Here is an 11,008-nt window from a genome sequence, read left to right as displayed (position 1 = left end):
GTGTTTATTGCAAGTCCAGTGTCCAAATTCATTACTCCTGGGCTTGGGGAACCTGCCTCATCCCTCCGCTGTTCCTGTCTTGTGTCAGTGTTCTCACTAACGTGCAGTGTGTTGCTCTGGAGAGTAACTAAACTATCTGTTCTGTCAAGGTGGCACTGGATGTGTTGCATCGCAGGAAAAAGATGCCGTGCAAGGGCATGATTTAGTCGGAAACTTTCCACACAAAGTTGGAACAACTTCGTCTCACAGAAACCACAGCCCCCTTTTGCCGGGGGATGCCAGGTACAGTCTGTGCGTGTTCTGCTCCGAGGAGCCCAGGGCCGCCTGCCCGTGCCGGGGCGGGGACCGGGGGGGCGCAGGGCGATGGCACCACCGGCCTGGCCCGCTGTGTTTCCCCTCCGCAGCTCATGGGGCTCCCTTCATCCGGGAGGGAAGCATCTTCCACCTGCTCCGGGAGACTCCCCCTCCGAGCCCCCAGCGGAGGAGACTTTTCCCCTCCCTCCGGCGGCAGGCCGGGTGCTGCCGCAGAGCTGAGGCTGCGAGGCGGTGCCGGTCCCGGTCCCGGCCCCCGCTCTCGGGGTCCCCGCCCGGAGCCGCCCAGCTCTCGGCGCCGGGACTGCGGCAGGGAGGCGCACGCAGCACGGGCGGGTAAAGTGCCGTGGGGTCCCGGCTCTCCCCGAGAACCCACCATCTCTTTCTTCTCTTCTGCCCTCTCCTTACTTCCCTCTCTCCCTTTCCAACCTGAACCCCTTGAGGGTTCCCTCGCCGCATGCGGAGCTTTTTTTCAGAGGTGCTGAGAGCCTGGCTGCGAGGGGCAGGGTGGGCAGTGGCGGTGCAAGGGCTTATCAGCAAAGACTCCTGATCAGGAGGTTAGCTTTCTGGTTATCAAGCTTCAGATAAGGCAGCGGCTGCATTGGAGTGAGTGATAAAATGTCTAGGATTTCTTTACATGGAAGAGTGGCTGTTCAGGGAGCAGGAGGAGACGGCAATCTGGGAGCTGCTCATACCAGCGTCCTGCAAGGGTGACATCTCGGAGATCTGGTCACAGTATGTGTTGCCGGGGTGCAAGGAACGATCTCTGAGGAAATGCTGGATGGGATCTGCAAGAGATCTCCACAGGGTGATTTGGGATTGTCTAAAAGCTGCAGTGAATTTCTGCGAACAGATTAGTTTCACTGACAAAAGGAACTATTTCATCCCGTGGATTCTCTTACCGAGCAGGACTGTTTCACAGCAGACTTTTACTGCACCTGCTAATTGTCCACTGGAGTTAGTCAGGATAAAAAAGCACTTTACTTAGCATTTAATCTCCTTGTATATTAATTTAGCATGTTTTAATTAAAATACACTCCCCAATCAAAGTGAATGAGCTGGAATAAACAAATCAGGATTGATATTGGTAGCATGATTTAAACTATGCAGAGTAATCAAACCTTACTGCAAAATTAATAGGGCGAAGGCAGAAACAAACACAAGAAAGTTCATTGTCTAGGAAACCAGATATGTCTGAATGAGAGACATGTACCGTGGCAGTCCCAAAAGAATAGCTGAAAAGGGTTTCAGTGTGTGCAAGAACAGGGCAGAGGCGATAGCTTCCTAAAGTCTAATGTTTAAATTTTTTATCATCCTTCAGTTTGAGTCACTCCTGTTTCAAGACTGGAGTTAAGTGTTTGCAGTAGACTGAAGTATTGCTTAGAGGCTGTTGAAAGACGTTTTCATAAAAGAGTACCTTGCTGATACATGAGATTAAACAATCTGAAAAAGGCGTTCTGTTTATCCAATGTTCAGATCTGTAACTCAAGCCATGGCAGAGAACTTTAAATAAATAATTTTTTTAAAAAAAGAATCCAAATTCAGCAGCAAAAAAAGAAATGCAGAAATTAAGCATGACTGCAGATATACCCTTGAAATGAAGGAAAGGGAGAGAAAGCCTGACAAAGTCATCTCAGGGTCAGAGCGAAGTTGGCCAACGGGGCCCTCCATGTCATTTGTTAAAATCAGGGACTAATCCCAGTGTAATAAACTGCAATCTGGAGAGCAGGGCATCATCTAATATCTCAGATTAATTAATTCTTCTACCTGTGGGGATGGTGACTCTCGTGGCTGGGCAGAGGGCCAGGCTGAGGGTGCAGACACAGAAAATCCTCTCTGCCATAAACTTCATGCAGTGTGGATTAAAGCAGCTCATGGTCCTCAGGGCTACAGTGGGGAAGTGGCTGCAGAAACACCTGTGTGAGCAAGACCTGCTCAGTTTCTGCTTCTTTTCCTTCCTTTTGCATTGTTGCAGTGTGTATCCTTGTCCTTCAGGAGCTAGATCAAAAGCAGCAAATTAATTTCACAGAGGACAACTGTGAGACTGTCAGTCTTTTCTGATGAGAATGAGTGACACCCAGGTGAAAAGCTCCAGGTATCCCATGACTGCCCTTCCAGCTAATTTATCTTTTGGTGATCTCTGTGCTGCATAGCACAGAGCAGCAGGGATAGCAAGAGCTACTAAACCAGATATTTCCATAGAAACTATGCTCTATCTGAATGTGAAAAATTGATGGTACACTTCTCATGAGTACCAAGACTAGAGCTTTGATCCATCTAAATGAAGTGGCAGGGTCTTGAACTCCGATTCCCAAATGTGTTGCTTTCCCTGTGCTTCAGAAGGGCACAAGGACATTTTCTCCCTTTTTGCAGAGTGATGGCAGCCGAGGAGGGGGAGCACTCCATCACCCTCCCTGCCTGCAGCACCCCGCGCTGACATGGGGCAAGCGAGAGGGCCAGGCCCTCCCACTGCTTGAGTTCAGAGATCAGCAAATGGATGGTCCCAGACCTAGTCTGCAGTAATCATGCAGGCAACTTAACCAGCTAGAAAAAGCTTAGGGTTTGTTTGGAGCTTATTTACTATTTCCGTCTTCACTCCCTCTATTTCTTTCCTATTTTATCTGAGTTTAAAAGGATTTGTTTGTTTGCTTTAACAAAAATGCATTTAAGTCATATTTAGGCAGAATGTGACTTAGTAAATGGTACTACTAGGAAGAAAATTAAAAGAGCTACTTGGTAAAAGGGAACTAAGGGGAATAAACCTGGCTGTACATGCACACTTGACAGACTTGTATTTGCATAAAATATATCTCTATCCTGGAAAAATATCTAAATTAAAAACTTGGGAGCAAGCACTTTTAGATCATTCTGATCTCTATCTGTACTCTGTAGCTTAGGCTGTCTTTGATTTATAGCTGTGGAAGTTTGGGGTGAATATGGCCTTTTGATTATCTTCTTTTTATTTTCCTTTTCAATCCAAATATCTTCTGATGCTAATAAACAGTAGAAGAAATGTCCAGACTTTTGAAGATATGTTTCTTATTGGTATCAGTGAATCATGCTGAGATTGTACACAGTCAGAATGCTGAAGGTAAGACCAGAACTTCTGCATGAGGGATGTATTTTGTGTGGATGGAAGAAGCTATGTGTAGTAAAATAGATGCAGTACTGGCTGGTAACTAGGACCATATTCTCTGCTCTCTTGACTTCATGGAGCTATGCCAGCAAAGAATTGAGCCAAGTTTTCTTATTATTTAATAGCCTTTTATTTTCACTGTTTTTCTGTAAATACACTTAATCAAAACTGCATTAAATGCTTATAAATAAATTATATGTGTATATATAGTTTCACTGCATACAATACATGTATTTTTGTATAACACAGTTGAATGGTAAAACATTAAATCAGCTTTTAGTAACAGGATAATCTTTTACAGATTTGCCTCCATTATTACACAAAGCTGTGGTTAGTATTTTTCTTTGATCTCTCTACAAACATTTTATACTATAATCTAAAAATAATAATTTATTACATATATTTGTAATTTTTTCCTTAGGAGGAAGTAATAACTGGGAAATATCTGAATGGTAATGTACAAAATTGTTCCCACTTATGCTTCTAAAAGGAATTAAAACTCAATATCTCACCATAACTTTTTATGTTCATTTTTCATGTGTAGCCATCCTTGATATACTTCATTTTCAGAGGTAATGTATTACTCTCACCATCTTGATTTTCGGTTTTATCTTGCACTTCAGATATGATCTGTTTCATTTCCACAGAAACTGGAACATTATGGGTAGAATGAAATTGGCACATGCAATTACTTTGATTTAGATCTCCTGTGAGGAGTATTTCCTCTTAACAAGGAAAAAGCTGATTTTCATGATAAAGCCAAAAACATGCACAGAATGAGGCTGAGAATAAATACCTGCTACATTTTTCAAAAGTTTGGATAATTAACTTTGTTTATACGTTTCAGAGGGGCTTCTTAAGGAAATTAGATGCAGTTCCAGCTTTCTGCCATCTTCTTCTTTCAGTCCTACTCCATCCCCCATCCATCCCGCTTCCTCTGGCTCTTAGCGACTTTTGAATTATTTGCTAATTCTGGCTAAATTTGAAAGAGCAATATAAGCCTCAAAGGCAATTCCACTCCTACATATTTTGAGAAAATCAATGGCTGTGTAGAGAAGACACACTGAAATTAATGACTGTGCTGCAGGAAAGGCAGTAGCCATTAGTCACTGTACTTTCTTTCTACAAGCAGGTCAGAACAGGCATAACGGGGTGCCAGGAAGCACACCTATAGCTCCAGACTAGGCACAGCACAGCTTGTCTCATGCCTAGAGGTGGTACTAATGGCAACATGTTGGCAAATTGAGATTATTTTGGGTGGTTGTGGAGTTAGATTAAAAACCCCATAACTAATTAATTCCATTCCTCACTGAACCACACATTTTCATTGCATTAAATAGGTCAGCTGTTAGTCTTGTTAGGCCAAAAAGCTGAATACTCATGTTATTATGGTATTAGTAACAGTGTTTGCTTTTATTATTCTTGTTTTGTCTTGTAATCTGCTATTTTACATGTTATATTATTTTACTGGCATTTTTGGTCCTGTTTTCTGTTACAGTTCTAATGTCTGGACAGCAGATATGCTTACAAAAGTCATGGCATATTTTCATGCCCAGGAAGTTATGTTTACTCTTAGCAGCCTACAGGTTTGTGCCATTTAAAATGCATGAAAATTCTTATTTAAAAAGGAATGAAAAAAGCAGCCTATCTCTTTAGCCAGAACTAGGATGTCAATAATAGAGATAACTAACAGATTTACAGTGTGGCAGATAAATAGGAACTAGGAATATTTTTTTCTTCATCTTTTTCAGATTGCAGCAGAATGCAAGGCAGAAATAATAAGAAAAATCTTTTTGCTTCTTCTCTGATGGAAAGCAGAAATTAGGAGTTTTCAGGCACAGTCACTGTTTCTGAATTGAGTGTATACACATCAGTATGTGTATTTCTCCACAAAATGGCAGGTTTTTCCTAGATTTTGACCACACCGTAGTTTGCACTCCTTCTGATGGAATGAGAGGCCTCAGAGCATCCTACAAAATGTGTCGACCTTTTAAGGCTCCTCTGAACTCCGACACAGGAAAAACTAATTGGTCTTTATCCCTGGTCATTATGATTGGTTATGACATAGTTTAAGTAGAACTGTAGTCTGCTAATCAAAACCTGATCCCTTCCCTCCTCCCTGCACACGCTCTGGAACAGGAAAGTGTCAAATGTACAATCTCTGAGCCTCAGGCATTCCCAAAAGCCTATGGCCATGTAGCTCCACGGCGCTCAAACCTTTTCCCAAGCTCCATTTCACTGTCACAGCTCATCCAGACCTACAGGAGACTAACACTGCCCCTTCCCGTTTGATCAGATTTACTAACAGTTTAAGGCTGTAATCAGGCTTGGACCCCCTAGACAACAAGGACCTGACTATGTTAATATTTGTTGGTGGCAATGCAAGCTAAGCAAAGACAACAAAGAACAGTTTCAACTCAAATTCCAAACCAATTCTGAAATAATTCTGTCAGGAATTAGAAGGGATTTTACTCCACCCTGGTGCTAATGAGCCTTACTGTGCTTTCTGTTCCACTATTAACAATTCCCCTTAGACTTTCAAAACAGGCATGAGATTGTTAACTGGTAATGCAGTTTGATGTGAGAAAATATTTTTGCCTTATGACCTGGTACACTTTTCCTCCCATCTAATTGCATGTTTCCTTCCCTTTTTTTAAGTAATAATAATAATATGTACACAGTACCTGGTTTTTTTGAGGTCTTTAAAAGGTTCATTTTCACAGCTCTGCTGTGTGAAGCAGAAAAGCATTATTACTCTTGTTTTATGAAGTGAGAAACTGAGGCATTTTTGTTAAATGACTCACTGAAGAGGTCTCACTGATGAAGCCAAGAATAGGATTTTAAAAATATTGTCTTTCAGGATTACATTTAGATTATTTTTGTTTACAGTTTTTGTTGAGTATAGTTATTCTAGTCGTTGACAACACAGACAGGAGGTAAGCACTTACCTCCCCTTAAACAGAGATTTTCAGGGAGTAAAAAATGCCCCAGTACAATAGTATGAGTTTTATGCATATTACACATATTTTTCTATACTTCAGGTGTCCATAAAAAGTTACCTGAAGAACCTTTTATACCAGCCTAGGCAACTACTATCCGAATTTCAACAGCTTGATCAGCAGCAGTTCCAAACTGCAATGAAATATCTCTTCAACAGCAAAAAGCACCATATTGTAAGTCACTTTGCACTTGTGAAAAAGAAAAGCTGCTGTCAGTGGTTTAGATAAATGGGAAAGGGCCAGACTGGGGGTCTCGCAGTGCACACCATGCAGTTACTTATCTGGTTTGGATTAGATTCCAGGAGCCTCTCTCCTTAGGTTGGACTTACTTCATTTAAATCTTATTGTCTAAAAGTTTGGTGACAAGTCAGTCGTCTAGATTTTCTTTGTAATCAGTGGAGAGAAATGCACCTCCAGAGAATGACTTTCCTTCCTACACAAGTATCTGAGGTAGGTAGGACCAGTTGTTCTCAGGGAGCATCTGCTTTTGTTCAGTGGCTGGAAAGAGAGGCCAGATGACTAAAGAAGGTGAAGTTAGTTATCTTGTTAATTACTTATGGGAGTGTGCAAGCAAATTGTTAGGCAGTTTGGCAGGGAGACAGCATGACATCATTTACTTGCCTTTGTGGTGTGTTCCCTGTGTGATCCATCTCACTCAAAGTCAGCAAGTGCCACACAGGCAGGTTTCCCCCCTGCAGAGAGGATCTCTGCAGGACGGGATGGTAGCCTGATATATGAGAGCACTCAGCATCTTCCCTGCCGGGAGGAAGGGCCTCCAGCATGGCTATCGCTGAGGCGGGGGAGATTAATCCAGGAGAAAGGGAGAGTGTGTCCCCAACACAGGAGCTGAGTGTCCAGAACAAACACTGTAATCTGCTATTCAAACAGCTCCTGCTGCCAGAGCACACAGGATAGGTGTGCAGCACACACTGGGAGCCAGAGCAGTGGAGCAAAAGCCCTTTCAATAAACAGTAAATTTTGTCTTCTTAAAAATAATATTGCATGAACAAATCACCAGGCCCAGGACTATCAGCTCTGAACGGGCTGTCCTAGACATGTCAGTTTATGAGATGGAGCAACATAATAATCTGTTCCCAAACAGGGTGACTTTATTCCCTCGACTTGTTTCTTTGATGTTGCCCCATCGTCTGGGGGAGATGTTTGTAGTAATTGGTGCAAGAAATACTGCATGGGAAAAGATCCATTCTAGAGATGTTCTCATATTAATGGAATAGAGATATTATACATATTGGTATTATACATATTAATACATTCAATTCCGACATCCTTTCATGTTCCAAGTAACTAAGTTCTTGAGAGTGCAGCCTATAACTTCAGCCATTTGGATTACTCTTCTGGTTTTCATTTTGATTTTGTCAGAAGACTCGAGCTGGTTTCTGGCTAATGCCAAAAGGAGTTACCTGAACTAATGCAACCAGACAGTATTTTGCACCATATTGTTTGTAGAGTGCTTTCTGCCAGGCCTCAAAATGAACAAAATATTGAATTAATCAAAGATATGTTCTTTTAACCTACTGTTGCTTGCAGGAAATGGGAAATATTATTATTGACTGGGACAAGACTAGAGAGATACTTTTTCAAAGCCCAGGAGTAAACAGGACCTTGTTCCTTGTAACACTGGATAGATGCTTTCTGGCTTTGAGTGCCTTGGACTGTGTGGATATCCTAAGCCAGGTTTTGCATGTGTCAGCAGTGAACTATCTCCAACCTGACATCATTGGGAGCCTCCCAAATGTTCTGCAGGAGGATGCTTTCAGAAACTTGTAAGCCATTTATTTTCCAGACACAATTAATACTACATTGCATTTGCTGACTATATATACACTTTTAAAAAGAGGTTGGTCTCAGTCTATTTTCCAGATAAAGCTTTCTGCTTATGTGTTGCTGTTTCTAAAAATATTTGTCCATGTGTGTCATTTAAAAAAAAAAAAAAAGTTAACTAATTAGTGAACTAATATGCCCTTTTATCACTTAGATCAACAGTATTCAAGGACCTCTATGACAGAACCTCAGCAAATACACAGAGAGCTCTGTATGGCTGGATGAAGCAGATTCTACAAACATCCTATAACATGAGTGGTACGTTACATACAAAGTGTTTTCTTTTTGCTTATCATAAGAGAAAAACAGTCAGCAAAAGGCCTATACATTGTGTTGAATTGTTTCTCAAATTTAGCACAGGTCTGTTTAAGAGTAGCTGTCTTGAATAGCTTTGCTCCAGAATACAGTAAACATAATGTATTTGTTACTCATGGCAGATAGTTCTCCAAAGATGTTTGTTCTTCACCTCTTCTGCACAGAGCTATACACAAAGTCTCAATACTCAAGTCCTTTTTCTAACACTTAAATAGGACACAGTTGTCAGGAACTCTGCACAGGTGTCTTGTTCACTTCTGAACTCCTATTCAGACTAGAAAAACAGATCTGACTCAGAATGCATTAGCCAATGCACTGTTTAAAAATATTAAAAAAAAAATGCAGGATGTTGTGGAAGTTCTACTGCACCTGGGACAGTCTCGTTCAGAAAAGGGACAAGATAAAGACAAAGTTAATTAATTCTGATTTTATGCATTTTACCACATCTGTTTGCCTTGTTAATACATCTTTAGCAGATGTGCCACAGCTGGGACAGTGCAGGACAGGTTCCACGAGGGGGCTGTAAAGCGGCAGCGGCACTGACGTACCAGAACCAGTGCTTGGGTTTCACTGAACATCCCAGCAGTGCTGTCGGGTGGCATTTTAGACTTGTAGATGTGTATGTTCTTCCTCTTTCCCTGGAAATCAAAGGCAAACTGCCCACTTGTTTCAGTCGTGCAGAATCTCGCTCCTGGGACTTCTGTCATTTCAAAATATCAGAGTAACCCATTAAGTGGTAGAGAGGAAGTTCATGACAGCGCTAATAAGTGGTATTACTGCCTGTCCTTTATTGAGGAAGCAAAGATGCAGAACTTGCCTGATGATACTCGGTCTGGGAAAATCCCACAGTTGTGTCTGAAACATCAGTGAACCTTCAGTTTGTAAAAGCTCACCCAGCTAAGGGAGGGACTGGGACTAACCATGCCTCTCTTAACCTCCTGGTTGCTGCTTCAAATGCAAAGCAGTGCAAATACAATGAATCCACTCCTGAAGGCAGTAGGTGGGGACTGATTACCAGCTAGTTCTGGTAGTATGAGCTGTAGAACCCATCAGCCCTGAGCAGGCACAGCTAGACTGCTACCAACATCCAGGTTGGCAAGTTTAAAGCTCACTCAGGTATGTCAGCACACCATGGGTCACAGCATATGCTGTGTGGGACAACAGAAGAGTCCTGCAATAGTCTGATTTAGTCACTTTAACTTTGTATGTGCACAGCGCTGGCACCACCTGGGAAAGGGATCGGCCCTCTGCAGAAGCAGCATCTTCCTCACTGAAGCTCAGCAGAAAAGAAACTTGAAAGAAGCTTCGTATTTGTGGTGCTTATGGGGCCACCTCCCAAGCATTTCTGCTGGTTTTGGTGATGGAGAGCTCATCTCTGTGTCTCTGTTGAGCCTGAAGAAGGAAGAAATGCAGAGGGCTTTTCCATCATGCCATATCTCCTCGTGGTGTCAGGCAGCCCCTGCAGCTGGATCACTGGGTGAGCAGGAGGTGACATGTGGCCACTATGTTTTAAGAGTTGAACCTTCCAAGAAATTTCTCTGCCACTCAGCCAGTTTTCCCATGTTTCATATTAAAAATGCTGAGGTATTCAGAGAGGAAGCATGCTGGTAGCCATTGCAAAAATAGGAGGCTGTAACTTTAGAATTTTGTACCTTATTTAAAAATTACAAAAGTTTGGGGGGATCATGGCTGCCATGGTAACTGGAAGTCTGTTCTACTAAAGGCCACAGTCAACATCCTTAAATTGTGCTAGTGTTTGTTTAACTCTTCTATCGCATCTTTCAACTCTCTTAATATTCCTGGTAATGGGAGTTAATATCACTTAAAAAACCAGGCCTGACAGACAGGTCTGCTGGGAGCATCATCTTGTCTCAGCTAAGCTGCTTAGATCTGTGTTTTCAAAAAAATCACTTAGTAAATGGGGTTCTTCAGCTTCTGATATTTATAGGCTGGTTTTTTTCAGATACTGAAAACTCTTCAAAGTGCACTGATGATTTTTTTTTTTAACAGAGTTGTGAGTATCAGCACTGCTAAGGAATATGTTCAGAGGTATCACACGTAGAGCTATCCAAATTATGACACCTTGGAGAAAACACTGTCTTTGTGGCACAGAGTATCCACCTAGTCCATAAATACTTTTTTCTCAGGGATATCTGGATCTTGATTTAATTTTCAATCCTTGGGAGAATGTTATAAATGAATGACATCTTTTAACTGTTATGAAATATTTTGGGATTTTTTTGCCAACCCATTTCCATATAGGTATATGAATGATTTTTCATTTTCTCCATTATTGCTATTGCATATTGCTGAAATAAGTGCTATCATCAATAATAATATATAAGATGTATAAAGTGTTACAAAGTATCATGCCTTCCTGGTGTTCATAAATAATACATTTGAT

The 11,008-nt window shown here is 41.7% G+C and overlaps 1 protein-coding gene across 7 annotated transcripts in view; it reads left to right on the top strand.

Annotated features, from left to right (window-relative positions):
* Window positions 1-166: 166 nt before the first annotated feature.
* The window catches only part of OTOA (otoancorin), a 41,985-nt gene continuing 31,143 nt past the window's right edge, over window positions 167-11,008 (top strand). Inside the window, exons 1-9 of one of the 7 annotated variants that reach the window (XM_074919795.1) lie at window positions 167-282; window positions 3,317-3,403; window positions 3,750-3,778; window positions 3,870-3,900; window positions 3,993-4,020; window positions 4,947-5,034; window positions 6,490-6,621; window positions 7,996-8,231; window positions 8,444-8,547. In XM_074919795.1, the coding sequence (XP_074775896.1) occupies window positions 276-282; window positions 3,317-3,403; window positions 3,750-3,778; window positions 3,870-3,900; window positions 3,993-4,020; window positions 4,947-5,034; window positions 6,490-6,621; window positions 7,996-8,231; window positions 8,444-8,547 (742 nt within the window). In that variant the 5' untranslated portion in view covers window positions 167-275. Of the gene's footprint in view, window positions 283-3,316; window positions 3,404-3,749; window positions 3,779-3,869; window positions 4,021-4,946; window positions 5,035-6,489; window positions 6,622-7,995; window positions 8,232-8,443; window positions 8,548-11,008 lie in introns of those variants that run through there. The other 6 variants (XM_074919799.1, XM_074919800.1, XM_074919796.1 and 3 more) reach the window with 6 other exon arrangements.

This window comes from Athene noctua, chromosome 15, assembly GCF_965140245.1.
Source record: "Athene noctua chromosome 15, bAthNoc1.hap1.1, whole genome shotgun sequence".
In the NCBI taxonomy this organism is placed as follows: domain Eukaryota; kingdom Metazoa; phylum Chordata; class Aves; order Strigiformes; family Strigidae; genus Athene; species Athene noctua.
Note: the sequence above shows the minus strand (reverse complement) of the source record. Positions and strands in the feature narration are given on the sequence as shown.